General features: G+C 36.4%; 1 protein-coding gene across 3 annotated transcripts in view; it reads left to right on the top strand.

Annotated features, from left to right (window-relative positions):
- Positions 1-24,498, top strand: part of LOC123565548 (DNA mismatch repair protein Msh3-like) — a 40,718-nt gene extending 16,220 nt beyond the window's left edge. The window contains exons 6-21 of one of the 3 annotated variants that reach the window (XM_053549255.1): positions 1,790-1,956; positions 3,150-3,259; positions 3,938-4,052; positions 5,424-5,618; positions 6,493-6,625; positions 7,692-7,879; positions 8,175-8,343; positions 9,047-9,111; positions 12,653-12,769; positions 13,248-13,355; positions 13,763-13,877; positions 15,786-15,943; positions 17,125-17,311; positions 18,975-19,098; positions 21,038-21,197; positions 24,079-24,498. In XM_053549255.1, the coding sequence (XP_053405230.1) occupies positions 1,790-1,956; positions 3,150-3,259; positions 3,938-4,052; positions 5,424-5,618; positions 6,493-6,625; positions 7,692-7,879; positions 8,175-8,343; positions 9,047-9,111; positions 12,653-12,769; positions 13,248-13,355; positions 13,763-13,877; positions 15,786-15,943; positions 17,125-17,311; positions 18,975-19,098; positions 21,038-21,197; positions 24,079-24,139 (2,172 nt within the window). In that variant the 3' untranslated portion in view covers positions 24,140-24,498. Of the gene's footprint in view, positions 1-1,789; positions 1,957-3,149; positions 3,260-3,937; positions 4,053-5,423; positions 5,619-6,492; positions 6,626-7,691; positions 7,880-8,174; positions 8,344-9,046; positions 9,112-12,652; positions 12,770-13,247; positions 13,356-13,762; positions 13,878-15,785; positions 15,944-17,124; positions 17,312-18,974; positions 19,099-21,037; positions 21,198-21,454; positions 21,657-24,078 lie in introns of those variants that run through there. The other 2 variants (XM_053549253.1, XM_053549254.1) reach the window with 2 other exon arrangements.
- The last annotated feature ends 6 nt before the right edge of the window (positions 24,499-24,504 follow it).

Raw genomic sequence — 24,504 nt, 5'->3', positions numbered from 1 at the left:
TGCTTATATCTTACTGTAACTTCACATAAACATTGGCCAGCATACAAACAAAGTGTGTCAAGGGCTTGGCTCATTATACCCAAGGTCAAGGTCTCCAAGGTGTTATACTTTGGTTATTTTTAAGGTTAAAGTTTTTCGGCAACCTTTGTTTTTCCGTCATATCTTTGTTACTATTGCTTATATCTTACTGTAAGTTCACATAAACATTGTCCAGCATACAAAGTGTGTGCAGGGGCTGGGCCCATTATACCCAAGGTCAAGGTCACAAAGTTGTTATACTTGGAATTATTTTCATGTTAAATTTTTTCGAAAGCTTTGTTTATAGACATATCTTTGGTACTTTAAAAGGTAATGACTTGAAATTAAAAATTTTTCTTTATAATCATCATCTGCATGTGTGGTTACAATCCCCATAACTCTTATTGTATTTTTGACAGAATTACGCCCCTTTCATACTTAATGTTATTGGCAGTCTTCGCTTTCAGGATATAACTTTAGTACAATATAAGATAAAGACATGAAACTTAAAATGTATCTTTATCATCATCATCTGCATGTGTGGTAACAATCCCCATAACTCTGATTTGTATTTTTGACCAAATTATGCCCCTTTCCAGAGCTCCAGATAAGATGCGTATTTGCGTAAATATGTTTTGAAATTTACAAAAAACGCATTTAAAATCAAACCTACGCGTACTGATACGCATTGAAAAAACGGGATACGTATTTTACTCGATTAAAGAGCGTAATCCAATTTTATCATAAATCAAGCACATCCTTTTTGTAATCGAGTACAACAAACAAAAATGGCATCTCATAAAAGCAAACGCAAACGATATCGTAACATAATGTTATTTTTTTCTTCAAGTATATTAAAGCGTGAGACAAGAGATGACTTGGACAATGCCTATCGCTAAGCACGTGATCTATGATATATTATGGGTAACTGTTGAAGAAGCAGAAGCACCATACATGTGGGTGTTTCTGAAAAAAACAAACATTGACAGTCAAAGTATCACTGGCTGTTGATATATCGCAGTGGTCAGTAACTTAATTTAAGATGTAGTGTAAGATGTAATGTATGCAGTAAACAAAATGTTAAAACTATCTGAATGAAGGCTCAAAAAATATTCAGGAAAACAGCATTGGTCGACAAAGGCACTTCAGCAGAGCACATGAATATCAGAAAATTATACAAACAAACAGTTATTATTATTATCCTTTTAAATAATTTCGAATTCTGAAAAACCATTTAGAATTCTAAAATACCCTTTTGAAAAAATATGTAGGAGTAAAATACCCTTTGAAAAAAAAACTAGAGGGTAAAATTGTGTGATTGTGTGATAACAATCCCAATAACTCTTATTTGTGTTCTTGACAGAATTATGCCCCTTGGTGTATCTTCCTTTTAAAAGTAGAGGTATCTTATTGAGACATATATTCATTTTACTGTCAAATCGCCGAATAGTGGAGCGCGCTGTCTTACGGACAGCTCTTGTCATAATTACTCTGATCTTGAAAATGAACTCACAGTAATGCCAATTTCCGTTGAGCTAAAATTTTCACTCCAGAGAAACCATAAAATGGCAAGCTGTATACAACAGTTTGCAAATTGTATGGAGCTTCCATCTTTACTCAACTGGTAAGTTTATCTACACAGAATCTTCGTATTTCGAAAATCTTGCATAATTTAATGATAACATGATGTATAGAAGTTGCACTTGAAACATTCACAGTATATGATTACTGGCAGTTGAACAATCTGAAAGAAAGAATTTGTTGGTTTCAGGCAGTACAGCCGTCCACTGGTGATATTATATATGACAGCTTTGATGACACGGGTCCACGTCCTGAGCTGGAAACCAGGCTGACCCATATACAGCCAGCAGAAATCATCTTACCTTCTAATGTTTCCATGGAAACCGAAAAGTTGTTGACTGGCTTTCAGACTGTATGGTGGGTAGCAAATACTAGACTAGTATGCTTGATTATTTTCAATATAACGCTTATCGTTTACCCTGCTAAATTTTTATGCCCCCGAAGGGAGGCATATTAGTTTTCAACTGTCCTTCTGTTAGTTTGTTCGTTTGTTCGTTTGTCCGTCACAACGTTAACTTTTTGCATGAAGGCACTTTACTCGCGAACCATTGCACCCAGGTCCTTCAAACTTCACATGCTGATAGTACTTACAGAGTACACGATCCCTACTGACTTTGGGGTCACCACATCAAAGGTCAAGGTCACAGGGGCCAATGTTAACTTTTTGCACCCAGGACCTTCAAACTTCACCTGCTGATAGTACTTATTGAGTACACGACCCCTACTGACTTTGGGGTCACCACATCAAAGGTCACAGGGGCCAATGTTAACTTCTTGCATGAAGGCACTTTACTCGCGAACCACTGCACCAAGGACCTTCAAACTTCACATGCTAATAGTACTTATTGAGTACATGACCCCTATTGACTTTGGGGTCACCAGGTCAAAGGTCAAGTTCACCGGGTCAAAAGTCAAGGCGCTGCGGGGGCATTTGTCACCATTAGTGACAGCTCTTGTTATAATTAACTTGTCCATCTTTCAATTTGGACAGTACCATTAACTGTTAAAAGGGGTGCATACCAAAAAGATACTGACTGAATGGCGAACAGTGCAGATCATGATCAGACTGCATGAATGTGCTGATCATGTTTTACACTGGTGCAAAGGCAGAATCAGTCTCAGAGTCGTGTCCAGCATGAAAAGGGTTTGAATTGTATAAATGGTGAATTCATTTGTGATTTTAACAACACTGAATTTCTTTTCTTTCACTTCGATTTCTTATGGAGAAGTTGTCATTTACTTGTAGAAAAAGAGACACCTCTTGTTGAGAATCTGGGAACACCTGTGGAGAAACAAGACATTACTCATTTGAAATTCAGGATTATTAAGTCTTGTACAATATATAACTAAACTTTTTGGAAAAGCAGTAATGGGTCCAACAAAAAGCAGAAGCTTGGAGATTAATATTTCTGTTCAGATGTTTAAAATATTTTTTAATCTTTTACAACAAAAGAAAAAGTAAAAATTTAATTGATAAAGGTTCATTAGATTTTTTTCCGTTTACTGGTAGTTTAGTTTCTTTGTTAAGTTACACTTTGCTTATATTACAGTTACCATGGAGATGATAGAATGAGAATAGAGAAAATAGACTCTTCAGTGTGTGGGTTTAGTGAAGCATTTACACGAGTATCTGAGTTCTACCGGCAAAATTCTACCTCTGGTGAGAATGTTTATAATTAACCTTTCCAACAAAACTGTCCATAACCTTTACCCCGCTATATTTCTAAAATGGACTGGTCCATCACTCCGTTAGGGCAGTGCCACTCATTACTCAAAGGGGTATTCACGGAAAATTTACTGACCAAATAGTGAACAGTGCAGACCGTGATCTTGCTGATCTTGGTCTGCACTGGTCGCAAAGGCAAAATAATTTGCGGCCAGCAAGCTAAAGCTTAAAGACAGTACGGTTGGAAAATTTCTTTGTCTCTATATTTTTTTTTTAAATAATAAAGAAATGTGATGAAAACATTATCAGTAAGTTCTTGTATAGGGAAGCTGTCTATCAGTTGAAATTAACCTTTAGGCAGATAAATTTAGGAAATGTAAATTTATAGAAAATGTTATAATTTTTGTAACCTAACAACATAAAAGCTACAAAATATGAAAAGCTCCCAGAGCAATATAGAAGCAATTTCAAATGTCTGAATTTTCCTTATTTTTACATCAAATATTACTATTTCTAGCATTTATTGTACAATGATCATTTTTGTTCCTGTATTAATTTTGTCTTTTGTCGGTGTGACGTTAAATAATAAAAAAAAAAAAGACAACAAGAAAACAAACAATTAATTTTGTATAATTTCCTTTTAAGCAATACTAATAAAACAGTCTCTGTCAGATTCCAGTGATATACAGACAGTGATAAACTTACCTCAGCCTGTAATATGTTGTTTGTCAGCTCTCATTTTCTACCTGCAAGATTTCAAACTCGACAGAATACTCCTGGAAGTTAGGTATGTATTGAAAGAATTTTTCACTTGTTGCAGGTATGTATGGGAATGTCGGGCTCAGGGGTAACTGTAAAGTGTCTTTGTTACTTCAAAAACAGTTACCTTGGAAACAGATATTCCTGGCTGCATTGGCAGCCATTGATAGATACCATATTTTACAAAAAAAAAGAAAAAAAAGGAAAATAGAACAAATGACTTCCTTTCCAGTAGTAGTTTCTTGTAGTACCATAATGATTTAAGCATTCATTTGTAAATATATACACTGTACCTATTACTTCTATTGAAAATTATGACGTTCATTTTGTATGAACCGCAAAAGGAAAGGTGCCAAAGTTAACAAGATTTATGGATTTGCAGATCCTATTCTTTCGTTCATTTTGCACGAACTCTGAAAAAAAAATCATTTTGTAAATGTTTAATGTTATGATGTCATTATTGCACAAGAGTCCTTGAATGAGTTAATAAGTTTATAATGAATTTTCAAAACCTCACAGAAACCATGACAGTTACCCGAGTTAGCATTTACAGCTTTTAAATTAAATGAAATTAAACTTGTGCTAAATACTGCCTGTGGTCAAAGATTACCTGGCTCTCTGAAGGCCATTAGTTTTATTTTAAACATTTGCAATGTAGTATTACCAGTAATCAAAGACCAACTTAAAATACAATCAGCTGAAAATAAATGTAATTTTTTTTTGCTCTCCTAAAATTTGGCTTTTATATACAGGTTAGCATGTTTGTTGAACGAATGTTTCTGTAGTGCTTTAGTGCTTGATACTGGAAGTCGTGAAACTTGGTGGCTCGTGCATGTAAATAGTTCTAATACAGGATTAACATAGACTAGAATATGTTTGGCTCACCTGAACTTCTTCTCATGAACTGCTTGATGGATCTTGATCATTCTTGGTCTGTAGGATCATTGTAAGGTCCTTCCCAGGTTTGTTAAAATGAGGATACCTGGCTAGAGTGAAAGAGCAAAAAAGTACAACTTGAAACAACTTCTCATGATTGGCTTGATGGATCTTCATCAAACATTATTGGTAGCATCATTATAAGTTTCTCTATTTCCTTTGTTCAAATAGGGGCCACTAGAGCCAAAGATAAAAATATCTATCAGCTGCTTGGCGGATCTTTGTCAAACTTGGTCTGTTGCAGCTCTTAAGATACTCTTTCAAATTTGTTCAAATGGGGGCACTTGACCTGTCTTAGATACTAAACACAAAAGTACTATTCTTGATTCAGTGTGTCATACATATATTCAAGGTCAAGTTGTCAAGGTCAAGTGATTGACGTAAAGCCATGATGGCCCGCTTGTATCTTCGAATTAAAGTGTTGGACTTTTCGCAATACTAAAAAGTTATTTTTCTGTTTCAGCAATTTTAGCCAGTTTTCCACCAAGACTACCTATATGCAGCTAGACAGTTGCACAGTGAGAAACCTGGAACTATTTTACAATGTAACTAATCAAGGAGAGCATGGTTCCCTGTACTGGGTTATAAATCAAACAGTTACACCAGCTGGAGCCCGGCAGCTCAAAAGATGGCTCTCAAAGCCTTTGTTATCTCACAGGTTTGTGCTAGATGTCTTGCACGAATGTCATTGATTAATTAAAAGATTTTATTTGATTTCTTTTAATTTAAAATCAAATTGACAAAGTTCAGTTTATATGGTGACTTTCTAGCTTTAGTGATGGAAGTTGACCCCAAGTTGCCTCTTCAGGAATAGTATCGGGCACTGGCAGGAAAGCACCTTAGTAGAATCACCTACAGTTCTCATCCAGCTGGATAATTTTCTCTAATGGCCACCCAAGATTCATTTTAAGGAAAAATTGCTTTGAAAGAGAGACCTCAGATGAAAGTTTAATTGTAATGCAGCTTCTGTATAGTATACACAATTAGAAAGACAATGCTACACCTCTATGATCATGGAATTACTAAACAAGCCATAGTGGAAAGTATTAAAACCTTTAAAAATACAAACAATATCTTTAATAATTATGCAATACATTAACATACATTTGATTTCATTTCTTTTGATCGCGCTGAGACAGGTTTTATAGCAACTTCCAAGCTTTAATGGTTGAAATTGACCCCAGGTGGCCTTGTTGGAACAGTCTCGGGCACGGGCGGGCACTTAATTAAAATCAAAGACCTTCTGTAAGTCAGTCTGATGACTTTCTCGCATGATGATTTAAAGAAGGCTTGACCTGACAGGTAAGGGGAGGCTCGACCTGACAGAGGTAAAAGAGAAATAAATGAATTTGCCTCTCTAAGCAAATATCTGGAGCAGGAATAAGCTGCGTCATGTATTTATGGCACAATGGAAAATATTGAGACCTTTGAAAATAAGAACAATATCTGGAATAATTATGCAATTCTTTAATGAAGTTATTGTTCATTAAATCTGCAGAACCAGATGGTTATTTAAAATAATTTATTTTCAGTGAGATAAAATTACGTCAAGAGGCAGTATCTGATATTGTAGAAGGAAATTTTCCAGACGTACAAAAACTGAGGGCTGTGTTGTCACGGTTACAAGATGTAGAAAGACGCCTAGCGTCTACTTATCATAAAAAGGTTTGAGTGTTAACTTGGTTGTTATTTGCATAAAACAGACAAATTCACTAGTATACACTGATTTTCATTACAGCAAATAAGAGATCCACTTAAGTGGTTGCTAGGGGGTCAGTAGAGGTGTTGCACATTTATTACCTGTCATGGACAAACTCATTCAAACTGTGGCTGCTATTAGTTTACTTTGTTGTGTTCTATGCTTCTAAAGCATCTTACAGGCTTTATTTTCTGTCAGATATATAAGGATAGGCTTGTGGTCACTGTTTAACCAGCCTCTTGCATATGACTACATCACTTTGTTTTAGACAATTTTGTTGATTTTACCTGGTTTAAATGTCATTAATTAGCTTAACATAACCTGAAATTTGACAGACAACTTGGCTAAGTCTTAACCAAGAAACATATATCTACCTTTACATGTATTAAATAAATGTAGAACTTTTAAGGTTAAGGATAGAATTAGCCGTTAAAATTAAAATGGAGTGAAATAGTCTGTTAACATAAACTATGCCTTAAGAGCAGACACAGTGGTATAGGTGTACTACTGTCTTGACTATGAAATCAGGGTCACGAGTTCAAGCCCACTCCCTCTCCTGCAGACCAAAAATACTAACATTTGGATAAAAGTCTTGTGTATGGGTGCTTTACATCTGGCATGCTTAAAAACTAGGGAAGCTTCCAGAATTCGAATGTCTTCTGCACTAATCTCCCATTAAAATTACAATAGTCTTTGGGAGTGGACCAAATGTGTTACCGATGGTGACTATGAATAAGATTAAATACAAAATATGCATTAGTTAAGAAATAATATGTCCTTAAAAGTGACTTGTCATTGAATAAATTCATTGTTTGGAGTTCAGATCCAAAGGAATTATATCATGAGGGCGAAGTCTGAGTGATATAATACTATGCATCTGAAGGACAGTTATTTTATACATGGGATAATACTATTTGAGATATATTATTTTGATTAATCTGCTATCAAGGATTATTATCTACATCCTTTGACAACATCCAGCAAATATTTGCTTGCTTTGGTATATTGAATATTGAATAATTTTCTTTTCAGTGTAGTCCTTCAGATTTCTACAGCATGTGTGAAGCATTGTTGACAGTTCATGACAAATTTCAGCTTCAGAAAGAGGCTGCTTCCTGTCATGTGACTTCAAAGTTACTCCTTGAAATCATAGATGAAATCCCTAACTTTTTGTCTGATGTGAAAGAAGTTGTTGATATGATTGATGGAAAAGCAGCAAAGTACGGTTTACAACAATTTTTTTTTATATTTAAAATGTTTGGCAAAAGGGAACCCATATATTAGGGACTACTAGGTTTTAAAAAAATATATATTAAAAGTACTTTTTAATTTCTCTCTGAATGAATAATAAGAGAAATAGTTGATCTCAACTGCTGCACCAACTACATGCATGTTTAACCAACACTTAGAAACATAACTGTTCATATAGACATGTTTTATTAAACTGTTTCACAGAATTTTGAGTATTTTCATGATAACATTGATAAAAGTTTTTCTTCTGTTTGATATTGACAGGGAAAATGATAAAACTCACATGTTCTCTGAAGATGCACATTTCCCCGAGGTTATGAATTGTAAAGAGAAGATAACTGAGGTAACCAAGGAGATACAAGAACATCGGCGATCTGTGCGTCTGACCGTACGTCAACCTGCCCTTGAGTATTGTACAGTTCTTGGAACTGAGGTATTTACACCCAATGAGTAAATTTAGTCAACTGTATTAAAAAAAAGTTGGAGCATTCTTGAGTGTATCTCACATCAAAAACCAAGGGAATTTAAACTAACCCGTCTCTCTGTATTGAAGGTGACTATTGATGTTTTTATTGACTATGGCAATGTTGATATCACAGAAAGGTCTATTATAATGTTATTTATACTGCATTACTTTAAGGTAATAAGATACTTTTACAGTTGTTGGTGACAAGATGATTCATTTTTAGCTCACCAGAGCACAAAGTGCTCAAAGTGAGCTCTTGTGACCGTTCATTGTCCGACGTGCTTTGTGTGTCGTCCGTCAACATTAGCCTTGTGAACACTCTAGAGGCCACAGTTGTGACCCAATATTTATGAAACTTGGTCAGAATGTTTGTCTTGATGATCTCTAGATCAAGTTCGAAACTGGGTCATGTGGGGTCAAAAACTAGGTCAGTAGGCTAGATCAAAGGAAAGCTTGTGAACACTCTAGAGGCCACAGTTGTGACTTAATCTTTATGAAACTTAGAATGTTTGTGTTGGTGATCTCTAGGTTGAGATAAAATCTGGGTCATGTGTGGTCAAAAACTAGGTCACTTGATCAAATCAAAGGAAAAGCTTGTGAACACTGTTTTATTTTGTGTATGAAGGCAATGAAATTTTATGTTTTGAAAAGCTTGTTTATTACCTTTCAGTTTCTTGTTGAAGTAAAAAACAGTAACATATCTCTTATACCAAAAGACTGGACAAAGATTAGCAGGTAAGCTAACTAATATTGGGTATTTTACTTTTTAAGCAATATAGCCTAGTGTTCATAGACTAGTGTAAAAAACTGTCAACAAATAAAATGCAGTCAATGTGGGTACAACAATTACATATAGATGTAGGCAGTTTGAAGATCATTTAACACCAAATAGTAAGTATGTAAGGGGTATAGGGTATATCACCAACTGTTCAAAGGATTTTGAAATAACTACACATACATGTGCATCACCATCATAATACGACAAGATTCATACGACAAGATTCATGCATTACCCAGGTCACTGAGTTCAAAAGCCAAACAGATTTTTTTTTTCATCCAGCTGACTTACGGTACATGTAGGTTGGTTGTGCTACCCAGGTGCCTGCCTGTGATGAAATAATGCATGGAGGGTCACCTGGAGTCTTCCTCCATTATCAACAGCTAGAAAATGCCATATTGACCTATAATTTTGTTGGTGTGAAATTAAAGCCAACAAATAGAAATAGGTTCATTGTCTGTATCTCCTAAATCATCAGTTGTATACCTTTTCAAGAAGAGATATGGACCTTTAAGTTTTCGAAGAAAAAAAAACAACATGAAATAAAACATAGAAATCAAGTTTAGAGTCTCAAATAACCAAAAGTCATTTTACAAACATACTTTATGAAAGTTTTGTTTATGTTGTAAATGATTTGTTTACAAAGAATGATAACTCTTGTCTCAGGTACTTACAGGCATAGATATGCATTAGATTACTAATTACATGTCTTTATCTAATCTTGAAAATCAATGAAAAGGGCTTTAGGTTTTGTGTTGTAATTACAGTTATCGTACCTCCAATAATTATGTCTCCCCCAGGAGACATATTGTTTTTGCCCTGTCCGTCCGTCCGTCTGTCCGTCCGTCCGTCCTTCCGTCCGTACGTCACACTTCATTTCCGAGCAATAACTGGAGAACCATTTGACCTAGAACCTTCAAACTTCATAGGGTTGTAGGGCTGCTGGAGTAGACGACCCCTATTGTTTTTTGGGTCACTCCATCAAAGGTCAAGGTCACAGGGGCCTGAACATTGAAAACCATTTCCGATCAATAACTAGAGAACCACTAGACCCAGAATGTTGAAACTTCATAGGATGATTGGTCATGAAGAGTAGATGACCCCTATTGATTTTGGGGTCACTCCGTCAAAGGTCAAGGTCACAGGGGCCTGAACATTGAAAACCATTTCCGATCAATAACTAGAGAACCACTTGACCCAGAATGTTGAAACTTCATAGGATGATTGATCATAAAAAGTAGATGACCCCTATTGATTTTGGGGTCACTCCGTCAAAGATCAAGGTCACAGGGGCCTGAACATTGAAAACCATTTCTGATCAATAACTAGAGAACCACTTGACCCAGAATGTTGAAACTTCATAGGATGATTGGTCATGAAGAGTAGATGACCCCTATTGATTTTGGGGTCACTCCGTCAAAGGTCAAGGTCACAGGGGCCTGAAAAATTGAAAAAACCATTTCCGATCAATAACTAGAGAACCACTTGACCCAGAATGTTGAAACTTCATAGGATGATTGATCATGAAGAGTAGATGACCCCTATTGATTTTGGGGTCACTCCGTCAAAGGTCAAGGTCACAGGGGCCTGAACATTGAAAACCATTTCCAATCAATAACTAGAGAACCACCTGACCCAGAATGTTGAAACATGATAGGATGATTGGTCATAAAGAGTAGATGACCCTTATTGATTATGGGATCACTCCGTCAAAGGTCAAGGTCACAGGGGCCTGAACATTGAAAACCATTTCTGATCAATAACTTGAGAACCACTTTACCCAGAAGGTTGAAACTTCATAGGATGATTGTACATGCAAAGTAGATGACCCTATCGATTTTAGGGTCACTCCATTAAAGGTCAAGGTCACAGGGGCCTGAACATTGAAAACCATTTCCGGTCAGTAACTTGAGAACCACTTGACCCAGAATGTTGAAACATAATAGGATGATTGGTCATAAAGAGTAGATGACTCCTAACGATTTTGGGGTCACTCTGTGAAAGGTCAACGTCACAGGGGCCCGCACATTGAAAACCATTTCCGGTCAGTAACTTGAGAACCACTTGACCCAGAGTGATGAAACTTTGTAGGATGATTGGTCATGCAGAGTAGATGAACCCTAACGATTTTAGGGTCACTCTGTTAAAGGTCAAGGCCACGGGCCTGAACATGGAAAACCATTTCCAATCAATAACTTGAGAACCTCTCGAGACAGAATGTTGAAACTTCATATGATGATTTTCATGCAGAGTAAATGACCCTTATTGTTTTTGGGGTCACTTCGTTAAAGGTCAAGGTCACAGGGGCCTGAACATTGATAACCAGTTCCGATCAATAACTTGAGAACCACTTGACCCAGAATGTTGAAACTTCATAGGATGATTGAACATGCAGAGTAGATGACCCCTATTGATTTTGGGGTCAGTCTATTAAAGGTCAAGGTCACAGCGGCCTGTTCATGTAAAATCATTTTTTGGAAATAACTTGAGAACCACTTGACCTACAATGTTGAAACTTAATAGGATGATTGGACATGCAGAGTACATGACCCCTATTTATTTTGAGGTCACTTGATCAAAGGTCAGGGTCACAGGAGCCTGAACAGTGACTTGAGAACCACTAGGCCACGAGTGTTGAAATTTAGCGGGATGACTGGACATGCCAAGTAGATGATCCCTATTGCAGCCAACCATCAGTGTCTCTGACTTTCGCTCCTGACCCCTATTGACTTCTTGCCTATAGGACTTTGCATTGGGGGAGACATGCGCTTTTTTACAAAAGCATTTTCTAGTTAGTTTTATTTTTGTATTACTTTAGTTTACATTTTAATGTCATCTTGGGCTAAACAGTGCACATCACTATTTTACAAAATGCATAAAATTGTATATTGCCTTTTTTTTGACGTGTTCAGGATCACAAGTTTTTGCTTTTTTTTTTTTACACAAACATCATGTGACATTCTCAGGCATTCATAGAAAATTCCTTTTCCCTTCTGTCCAATCAAGAACTAGATTAATCTAGCAGGATTGAGAAATGTGGGATTATGTTTTTGCAGTGATTAAAATTTATTATCCCCCCTTGACCATGGACTTCATCTTGGGTGGGGAGATATTTTGTTGCTGTCAAGGGAAGCTGACAGGGAGAAGTGTCTCCTCATTTACTAGAATAGTTTTACTTTGATCTCAACCATACTTATACAAAATGTGTAACTGTATTAATCTATTGCAAGTTCGATAATCAGTCAGTTTTGGTAAGTATCTGTAGAGTTATTGCCTTGAATTAGTTAAAATTACAAAATATGACAGTGTCTGCTCAACAGGTAGAGTATTTTAAAATCAAAATCAACTTTCTCTGACGGATGTACATTACAACAGTTTAGCACTTTTGTGTGTGAAATCATAAAATATTCAAAATTCCATTTCCTCAAGGTACAAAGAAATTCTTTTTTTTCTATTCTTAGTGAAAGATGATTTGACTAATTCCCGATATATTTTCAGTACAAAGGCTGTGAGCAGATTTCACACACCATTTATAGTGGAGAAATACAAACTTCTACAGCAGTATAGGGAGAAACTCGTGATAGAATCAAACAACGCTTGGATACAGTTCCTGGAGTATGTTTATTATTATAAAACTTTTATTGTTGTTCATTTAGGTGCTAAATGTTTATTAATATATTTTTCCCATGATTCTGTATTATTCAAAATATAAGATTAGAAGAGTCCAAAAATACTTTAGCCCTTATCATGCTGGACACAATTGATTCTGCCTTTGCTACCAGTGTAGATCATGATCCACCTGCATATCTGTCATTCAGTAACTTTTTGGTAAGTACCCCTTTTAACAGCTAATAGTACTGTCCAAATTGGAATATGGACAAGTTCATTATAGAAATTTAGCATGGTAAAAGCAAACTAGCAGAAACTATTAACTTATTTCTGAAATGACACTTTTAGATAGTTGAATTATATGAAAAGTACACACATACTGTGAACATTCTCAAAGTGTTATCATCATTAATTTGTGTGTAACCACATATGGCGGTCACATTGGAAGAATTCCATTCAAGCATGTAAATTTGTTTATTTCTAGTTCATTCTCTGAGAGGTACCAACAATACAGAAAGGCTGTATATCTTCTCTCCACTCTTGATTGTTTGTTGTCGTTTGCAACAGTTGCTCAGCAACATGGATATGTCAGGTATTTCAGTTTGTTATGTTCGGGAAAAAAAAACAGATGATACAAATGCTTAAAAAATTAAACCAAATAGTAAGTGTAGTTCGAGGGCTAGGGAGGCTCATTGATGCAATAGTTGTGTTAGACTTTTAGTCAGCAGGTCATTGGTTCAAGTTCTGGTATGGATGGAATTTGATGGTCACCCTCGATCCATTTCTAAGGTGTGAGAACTGGTATGAAACCCTGGAAGCAGTAGTCAGAATTAGCATATGTATTGAGGACTTCCAGTATAATCTATGTGAAATGAATAGGTTTAAATTGAACTTAAAAGTAGTCCAGAAACTGAGCATCCTCAGAATTGTTTAATACTCAAATACAGCCATGTTTTTTTTTTCAAACGTGATAAAAAAGACTAAGTTGTTAATTTTCAGGCCAGAAATTGTTGCAGATGAAGTATGTGTGAATATAGAAGGTGGACGTCATCCTGTCATACAAGAGCTGCTGAATGAAAACAAACAATATGTTGCCAATGATACATGTCTCAATGTAAGTTCATATCCTGTTATACAAGAGCTGCTGGTGGAAAAAATATGTTGCCAGTGATACCTGTCTCAGTATAAGTCCACAGCCTGTTATACAAAAGCTGCTAGGTGAAAAAAAATATGTTGCCAGTGATACCTGTCTCAGTGTTAATTCATATCCTGTTTGTTATCCAAGAGCTGTGCTGTGAAAACAATAAGTCGCCAATGACGACTGTCTCGGTAATTTCACATCCTGTTGGAGTTATTGACCAGACAGGAAAAAAGCCCTGTTGACCTTTGACCGCAAATTATGACCTTGACCTTTGAGCTAGGGGTCCGGGTTTTGTGCATGACACATCACCTCATCATGGGAAATATTTGTGCCAAGTAATATTAAAATCCCTTAATGAATGACAGAGTTATGGACCAAACACGAAACAGACCCTGTTTATGACATGCAAACATTTGACTGCCAAGTGTGACCTTGACCTTTGAGCTAGGGGTCTGAAAGTTGTGCATGACACATCGTCTTATTATGAAGTATATTTGTGCCAAGTAATATTAAAATCCCTTCATGGATGGCAGAGTTATGGACCGGACAGGAAAAAAGCCCTGTTGACCTTTGACCTCTAATTGTGACCTTGACCTTTGAGCCAGGGGTCCGGGTCTTTCGCATGACACGCCATCTCATCATGGTTTTCTACCAGTAGGGGACTAATTAGGTAATAACTTTCTATGCTTATTGTAACCAATCTGGGGTAAGTGATGATCACTCCAGAGCACCTGTTGATTTTTTTACCCAATATTAAATTTTGAGGCATTTTTACCCCAATACCTGACTTCTAAATGTGATGTTAATAAGTATTCAATAAACTTCAATTTATTTTGTCTTCCACATGTAGTGAGAGAGACGTACTGATTAAGTGCTGTCTGTCTGTTACAAAGTTTGTCCATGAAACTCCTGCGACACCACTGTAAAGATTTACACCAAACTTATCAGAAGTGATCATTGCCAAGCCTAGTTGTTCATATCATCAGCATTTTCTGGTTCAGCGATTCAGAGCAGAGTTATGACCCTGGATTCATCAAGCTTTATGATGTTTTGGCCACCTCTCATATTATTGGCCAGATTTCTACCAGACTTACAGGAGTGTTCAGTACCAAGCCTTATTATGCATATTATTGACAATGTTCTGATTTAGTGATTTTTAACTCACCCTGGCTTCGGCGTCACACCTTGGTTAAAGTTTTGCACGCAAGTACATACAGCCATCATTTAAAGGCATATAGCTTTGAAAATTATTTTTTCTTTTTCTAGGTCAATTACCAACCTAACTGGGTCAAGCCTCATAAGTCTTGACATGCATTTTGGCCAAATGATGCCCCCTTTTGGACTTAAAGTTTTGTGTGCAAGTTACTATCTCCAAAACTAATGCAGATATTGAATTGAAACTCTATAGATATTTTAACATTTAAGGTAATATTCCTGCTTCTGGGACAACAATGGGAATAGTCAAGCATTGGCTGTCTAATGGACAGCTCTTGTTAGAGGGAATTACAGTCCTTTATTTGTCAAATTGTATGATATTTTGGCAACTTCTCACACCGTGGGGCAGATTTTCACCAAACCTTATACAACTGGATGGAATTCCACCAAAATTCATAGGAGTTACCATTGCCAACCCCTGGTACATTGTTGGAATGTTATGGGTCAACGATTTTCTTGGAGTTATGGCCCTTAATTTGTGGCATTTTGCAATTTATGCATGGTAAGTGGTGGGAGACATCCATTTTTTTTGACAAAACAATCTCTAGTTGATTGTGTCAGCATGTAAATAAAGGCTATATGATAGCTTTTTTTCTGAAACAAACGTATATTTTTGCCCCAAAAGTCAACTTTTAGAATGATTGTGATAATTCTTTCATATTTTAGACAAGTGGTAAACATGTGATGATCATAACTGGTCCGAATATGGGAGGAAAGAGCTGTTATATCAGACAGGTGGCGGTTATATCCTTGCTGGCACAAATAGGCTCCTTCGTACCAGCCAAGTCAGCAAAGCTAGGCATACTTGATGCCATTTTCACAAGGTAGGAATATTTCTGTAGACATTGATTTGAATGCCCTTTTTGTATGCCCATCTCTGAAAGAGTGTGGGGTATTATGTGAACACCCGTGGCGGCGGCTGGCGGGCGGTCCGTGTCCAAAGCATGTTCGCTTTCTAAGTCGAACAGTTTTTATCAGATCTCCACCAAACTTGCTGATAATGTTTGTAGGAATAATATCTCGCCCAGGTTAGATAACCAGCCAAATCGTCCCAGGCACTCTTCGATTATGGCCCTTGACTTACTAAAAACTGCGAATTTAGCACTCTTTAAGTTGAACAGTTTTCATCCGATCTTCACCAAACTTACTGACAATGTTTGTGGGCATAATATCTCGGCTAAGTATGATAACCACCTAAATCGCCCCAGGCACACTTGGGTTATGCCCCTTGAATTAGGCTAAGTTCGATGACGGGCGTAATTTGTGACAGTCTGGCACTCTTGTTTAACCAGGTTTTTCAAATTGAAAATTTCAGTTTACTAATGAGATTGGTGGTTGTCATTGTGCAAATGGCTGAGCAGCAACTTAGCATGATTTCTTGGCTTGTATTCATTTATGTTAAAGAATGATAATTATTCAAGTTGCTGTAAATTTAAATTGTTTACAGCTTGTCTGTACTTTCTAAAACTTTGCAGAGCTGTCTAGCAATAGAATGAATTCCTGCAAATATTTCAGTAATCTCCTTGCAAAATATTTTGAAGCCCAAGTCTTTGTTTTCAGACGTAAAATGTTGATGAATATGGGCTCTGACAACTTTCCTACATGGCACCGACGCTAAGAAGGAATAATTTTTAGAAAAATTGTACACTAAAAAGAGAAGTTGTGTCACGGCTTGCATTCTGTTTAATGCAACACTGATTTGGTTGATACTCTTTCTAGCAATGCAACTATTGTCTGGGGACATAATTTGGCAGATAATCTATGGAGATTACTCGTCTGTATAGAAAAAACAATATTGTAATGAGTACAGTTTCTTTATAAACAGAACTTTTTTACACAAGATGTAAAGTTTATTTATATCAGTATGTAAGATCCATTTAAAGAACAGTTTCTGTACAATATCACCCAATGCACTTCAGACATGTAAAGTTCTTTTTCAGCAGTTTGAAACCATTGTTACTAGTGTCAAAATACCTGAATCTAAAGTTGAAAGTTCTATTTTCAGAATGGGAGCAGCAGACGATATTTACCATGGACGGAGTACATTTATGGTAGAGTTACAAGAAGCAGCTGATATCATGGCCAAGGCCACATCAAGGTCGTTAGTGATTCTGGATGAACTTGGCAGAGGGACAAGTACACATGATGGTGTGGCCATTGCTCATGCTGTGCTCAACTTCTTTATTAACCAGGTTATACAGTTTTCTGATTACTTTGAACTACAGTACTGATATGACCTGATATAATTCAAGGAATGATTGTATTTGGATTATACAGCACAGTCCATGTTTACTGTATTCAAGTGGGAACAAATAGTCCTTGTTTACTGTATTAAGGTGGGAACAAATAGTCCTTGTTTACTGTATTCAGTGTATTCAGGTGGGAACAAATAGTCCTTGTTTACTGTATTCAGGTGACAACAAATAGTCCTTGTTTACTGTATTCTGGTGACAACAAATAGTAATCGTTTACTGTATTCTGGTGACAACAAATAGTAATTGTTTACTGTATTCTGGTGACAACAAATAAACCTTGTTACTCTATTTTGGTGAAAACAGCTAGTCCTTGTTTACTGTATTCAGGTGGGAACAAATAGTCCTTGTTTACTGTATTCAGGTGGGAACAAATAGTCCTTGTTTACTGTATTCTGGTGACAAAAATAGTAATTGTTTACTGTATTCTGGTGACAACAAATAAACCTTGTTACTCTATTTTGGTGACAACAGCTAGTCCTTGTTTACTGTATTCAGGTGGGAACAGATAGTCCTTGTTTACTGTATTCAGGTGGGAACAAATAGTAATTGTTTACTGTATTCTGGTGACAACAAATAGTAATTGTTTACTGTATTCTGGTGACAACAAATAGTAATTGTTTACTGTATTCTGGTGACAACAAATAAACCTTGTTACTCTGTTTTGGTGACAACAGCTAGTCCTTGTTTACTGTATTCAGGTGGGAACAAATAGTCCTTGTTTACTGTATTCAGGTGGGAACAAAAAGTCCTTGTTTACTGCATTCTGGTGACAACAAATAGTAATTGTTTACTGTATTCTGGTGACAACAAATAGTAATTGTTTACTGTATTCTGGTGACAACAAATAGAAATTGTTTACTGTATTCTGGTGACAACAAATAAACCTTGTTACTCTATTTTGGTGACAACAGCTAGTCCTTGTTTACTGTATTCAGGTAGGAACAAATAGTCCTTGTTTACTGTATTCAGGTGGGAACAAATAGTCCTTGTTTACTGTATTCAGGTGGGAACAAATAGTCCTTGTTTACTGTATTCTGGTGACAACAAATAGAAATTGTTTACTGTATTCTGGTGACAACAAATAAACCTTGTTACTCTATTTTGGTGACAACAAATAGTCCTTGTTCACTGTATTCTGGTGACAACAAATAAACCTTGTTACTCTATTTTGGTGACAACAAATAGTCCTTGTTCACTGTATTCTGGTGACAACAAATAAACCTTGTTACTCTATTTTGGTGACAACAGATAGTCCTTGTTCACTGTATTCTGTTGACAACAGATAAACCTTGTTACTCTATTTTGGTGACAACAAATAGTCCTTGTTCACTGTATTCTGGTGACAACAAATAAACCTTGTTACTCTATTTTGGTGACAACAGATAGTCCTTGTTCACTGTATTCTGTTGACAACAGATAGTCCTCGTAAAGGGTATTCCTGTGACTCGAAATTGTTGTTTAATGCATTCTGATGACAACTTTATACTTTAAATTTAATAAAGTATCAGTTAAGCTGTAGAAAGTAAGCATTTGTTTCATCATGTGTCTGGAACAAACGGTTAAATTAAGCACACATATTTTTGTTCTATTGTTATTGCAGCCAAGATGTATGACCCTGTTTGTAACACACTATCCATCATTAGCAGAGTTTGAGACAATTTACCCAGACAAAGTGGGAAACTACCACATGTCATTCCTGTTGAATGACGAGAATACAGGGTCAGGTAAGTTGGTATAAAGTCTGTAAACTTTAGCCTGCTGGCGGCAAGTGATTCTGCCTTTGCGACCAGTGCAGACCAAGAACAGTCTGCACATTGGTGCAGGCTGATCATACTCTGCACTGTTCGCTATTCAGTCAGTAAATTTTCAGTGAACACCACTTTCAATAACTAGTGGTACTGCCCAAATTGAATGAAGGAACAGTCCATTTTAGAAATATAGCAGTGTAAAGGTTAATCAGATAAAGCTGATAGCTTGAAGTCACCAAGGATGAACAAAATGAAATTAGTCATCCAGGTTTCCACTGATTGGAACATGAAGAATATTAAGAAATGACTGGCGGCCATATGTATTGCTCGAGTTAGGCTTGATGCTCGAGCCATTGACTGATAGGTGTTTCACTGTGATCAACAACCTTACTGTAAAATCAAGTATTTAATATTGGTGTTGATAGAATATATTGGATAAATGACCTTGCAAAATGTGTTGGGCCATTTATAATAGAATAAGAGTTTTATGAATATTTAGGGAAATCCCTTTGTGAAGATTTCTGATTTTGATGTATCGTTTGAATTTGTCAAGAATACTGTTCTCTTTACGATTTTGCTTACAATGAGAACAATAGAAAAGTTCTACATTTTTATGCCCCCGAAGGGAGGCATATAGTTTTCGAACCGTCTGTCGGTCTGTCAGTCTGTCGGTCTGTCCGAAATTTTCGTGTCCGGTCCATATCTTTGTCATCGATGGATGGATTTTCAAATAACTTGGCATGAATGTGTACCACAGTAAGACGACGTGCAGTGCGCAAGACCCAGGTCCATAGCTCAAAGGTCAAGGTCACACTTAGACGTTAAAGGATAGTGCATTGATGGGCGTGTCCGGTCCATATCTTTGTCATCGATGGATGGATTTTCAAATAACTTGGCATGAATGTGTACCACAGTAAGACGACGTGCAGTGCGCAAGACCCAGGTCCATAGCTCAAAGGTCAAGGTCACACTTAGACGTTAAAGGATAGTGCATTGATGGGCGTGTCCGGTCCATATCATTGTCATCGATGGATGGATTTTCAAATAACTTGGCATGAATGTGTACCACAGTAAGACGACGTGCAGTGCGCAAGACCCAGGTCCGTAGCTCAAAGGTCAAGGTCACATTTAGACGTTAAAGGATAGTGCATTGATGAGCGTGTCCGGTCCATATCTTTGTCATCGATGGATGGATTTTCAAATAACTTGGCATGAATGTGTACCACAGTAAGACGACGTGCAATGCGCAAGACCCAGGTCCGTAGCTCAAAGGTCAAGGTCACACTTAGACGTTAAAGGATCGTGCATTGATGGGCGTGTCCGGTCCATATCTTTGTCATCGATGGATGGATTTTCAAATTACTTGGCATGAATGTGTACCACAATAAGACGACGTGTCACACGCAAGACCCAGGTCCGTAGCTCAAAGGTCAAGGTCACACTTAGATGTTAAAGATCATTTTTCATGATAGTGCATTGATGGGCATGTCTGGTCCATATCTTTGTCATTCATGCATGGATTTTAAAATAACTATGCATGAATGTGTGACACAGTAAGACGATGTGTCGCGCGCAAGACCCAGCTCCGTAGGTCAAAGGTCCTAAACTCTAACATCGGCCATAACTATTCATTCAAAGTGCCATCGGGGGCATGTGTCATCCTACGGAGACAGCTCTTGTTTAATACAGGTAAAGTTATTTTTCCATATGACGTGGAGATATATTCCTGAAAGTCCTTTTCCAAATCAAACTACACCCAGAGCTTCAATCCGATATTTAAAAACACATTAGAAGGAAGAAAAAATAGTTTGATTTTGTTGAACAAAGTAATTTTTGTTTGATCTGTGAGATGACCGGTAGCAAATATCCCTCTATATCATTTGACTTGCTTCTCATACAATTGTTTATTCTTTAGATGACCAAGAGCAGATAACTTTCCTATATGAGTTGGTGCAGGGAGTGGCAGCAAGAAGTTATGGCCTTAATGTTGCTAGGTTGGCCAACATACCTGAACATATTGTAAAAGTGGCATCAGTGAAGTCACACGATATGGAGAACACTGAACAGTTGCACAGGTTCGTTTCTGTCATTGTTACTGGAACTTTACAGTTTTATGTATGGAAATGACTGGTAAAACTGTACCATATGTTTATATGCAGCATGGCTTTTTCTCTTTGAAAACAGAAATCAACAAAACATTATTTTTGCAGTTTTTACCACAAGCAAATTTATAATAAGTGATACACAAACAGACTGGCAAGTTTGTGGTTAGTGTTTGACTAGAATCACAGGTCATTTAAAAACCTGACAACCTGTGTTTGAATGCTTCCAGGTGCATTTTATTTGATGAATACATTGCAATTGGATTTCAGATCAAGGAGACACATTTTCCAGCAACTGTATGAAGCTGGCAGACAATCTTTAGTGATGAAGCTAATAGAAGAATTGCAAGGACAGAAAATCTGAGTTTAACTGATTTTGTGTGTGTATTTTTGTATAGAAAAATAATGGAATTGAAAAGTGAATATAAGAGTTAGTCTTTTATGCGACCACTGCCTTGAGAAAAAATCTCCTGGAGGTATAATCTCATTCAAAAATTCCACAAGCCAGATTGAAAAAATCACGTATTGATGTTTGAACTGGTTGAAAAAATTACTTGTTGAGATACTGATTTAAAAAATCCTACTTGTTTAATCTGATCCAAAAATCTACTTTTTTGCTGTGAAGTCTGATTCAGAAAATCTATTTGTTGATGTACATAGTCTGATTAAAAAAAATCTACCCCTTGATGTATAGTCCAATATAATACAGTAGATTCTCTCTATTAAGGGCACCCAGCCGTCTGACCAAAGGTGGCCTTAATAGTGGTCTGGCCTTAATAGTGAATTTGAGATTTCGCATGTTACTGACCGGTCAACAACCATTGTACTATAAGGTCATAATGATGTTTCTAGATACATGTATAACTATGTAGTGTCATACTTAAAATCCCTCATTTATATGTTTGATTTGGATGTGGAGTTTGATCTTAATCTATGTTTTGGGTCAATTATGTACATGTAGTGTCATAATTTTTTATGTTCAATAAAGTCAGTTAGGGTTAAAATGATACTTTATACATGAGGATAACTGCTGCTAATTGCTCAACAATTAAAGTTTTCACAACAAAATAATTTCAGCATTTCATCGTGGATCTCTAAATTCTTGAATTTGCTCTTACATTTGTATAACAAGCATCCAGGCGATACCAATTAAGTGTACCTGATTGAAATACACATGTACTGATTGATGTACCTTGTTGTAAATTGCCCGAGGCAGGAAATCATTTACACTCTGTTAAATAAACAAGGTCAATGTGTTAAATAAACAAAGGATGTCTGGGTCCATCTTTTTGTCTGCCTGTAATTATGGTCAGTGAGCACATAGTAAATAAGCAATTTATTCAACAAAAAAGTGGCTGCAATGCCACATTAGCAATGTGCCCGCTGTACTGGTCAATATTTATAATGAATAAAGAACACATTTATTTTGTACTTCGAAAAAGTGGCCGCAATTTAGGAGTGCACGTTGTTTTGGCATGCCCGTTAGGTGGAAATCTACTGTATTTACATTTGCCTTATTCTTTCCATTGAAAATTATGACATTCAGTTTGTATGAACAGCAAAAGGAAAGGCGCCAAAGTGATGTCAATGCTGCCTGGTGTTAGTAATAATGGGCAGCTGTTAGGATGATGTCTGCGTATAGTCAGGGAGAATGCTCCTTAGATGACTTCACAGGTGTTCCATCTGGTGAACAGTATGGACTGGAAGCTGATTCAACAAAATGTGTGCATTTATATTATCATTTTATTTACAAATGGAAAGGAAATATAATGTAAATATAAGAAATGAATTAATTTTTTTCAGAGTTAATGCGAAATAAAAGACAAAATAGGATTGTCAAATAAAACATAAATCACTAGCATTTTTTGCCGATCCTATTCTGTCATTCTTTTCGCATAAACACCAAAAAAATATTTCATTTATTAATAATCTACTTGTTGAGGTATATAGTTTGATCAGAAAATCTCATTGTATAGTTAGATTCAAATAATCTACTTAAATACTGTTTTTCATTCAACCATCAACTTGTGGATGTATACAGTTTAATTAAGAAATCTTTATGTTGAGGTATAGTCCATTTTAAAACGAGTGTATATCAAAATCCCCTCCACTGAAAAATGACTGGGTGTTACAAAATCCCCTTCATACTTTTGCAGGGGGTATCATAATCCCTTCTGTGATTTTCATCATAGATATAAAGATATCAGTGCTCCAAATTATATATGTTTGCTAAAGGCATTGTATTTATGTGCTTTATGTAATAGACTTTTAAATTGTATATAGTTGTATTTGAACTTGATGAAATAGGTAAAAATCACAGAGGGGATTATGATACCCCCTGCAAAAGTTTGAAGGGGATTTTGTAACACCCTGTCATTTTTCAGTGTAGGGGATTTTGATTGTTTCCCTTTTAAAACACTACTTTTTGAGGTATAGTCTGATCCAAATAATCCACTTGATGTATGTAGTTCAAATAGAAATATCTACTTGTTTAGGTATAATCCTTTTGAAAAAAGTACTTGTTGAAGTATACATTTTTTGTAAACAGTTTGTGTGATGTCCAAAACAAAAATTCTGCATGTCAATGTGTAGTCCAGTTCAAAAACTACAGGTGATGATGTATATAGTTCCATTTAAAAATTCTGGATGTTAATGTGTATAGTCCACTTAAAATGTACATGTTGATGTATATAGAAGGGTTCAAACTTGATGATGTATATTCTGATTAAAAATTACTTTTTAAAGGAGTCACTGGTGCGGTGGTTTAGTTCAACTTGAGGGGCCTTTGAGTGGTTATGGTCACTGACTTCAAATTACTTGCACTTCAGCAATGTGGGTGTATAATTTTTTGCAGGAGGAAGCCGTCCAGCTGGCATACAGAAGGTTGGCAGTTCTATCCAGATGCCAGACTGTAAGGAAATTATGCAGGGAGGTGCACTAGGGTTTTCGTGCAACATCAAAGGTCTCCATATGGCCTATACCGGAATTGTGTCAGTGACATTACTACCAACCAACCATCAGCTATACAGCTGGCAATCATAGTTCACTCCCATGTTGCTACTGAAATCCACACTGGGGTTCAGTGCTTGGTGAATTCTTAAATTGGTACGGTTTCCAACAACAATCCATCAAGACTATATGCTGGGGATGCAACTATGACACCTGGCTCAGCTGGAAGTTCCAAGTGGGGACTTGAGTTGATACCCATGTTTAAAGGAGAAATCTTTACTTTTAATACTCTAAATTCAAACCACTTTAGACTTCAAGTGACCTCTACCTC

This window comes from Mercenaria mercenaria, chromosome 8, assembly GCF_021730395.1.
Source record: "Mercenaria mercenaria strain notata chromosome 8, MADL_Memer_1, whole genome shotgun sequence".
Lineage (NCBI taxonomy): Eukaryota > Metazoa > Mollusca > Bivalvia > Venerida > Veneridae > Mercenaria > Mercenaria mercenaria.
The sequence above is the reverse complement of the archived record's forward strand: the minus strand, read 5'-3'. Positions and strand labels throughout refer to the sequence as shown.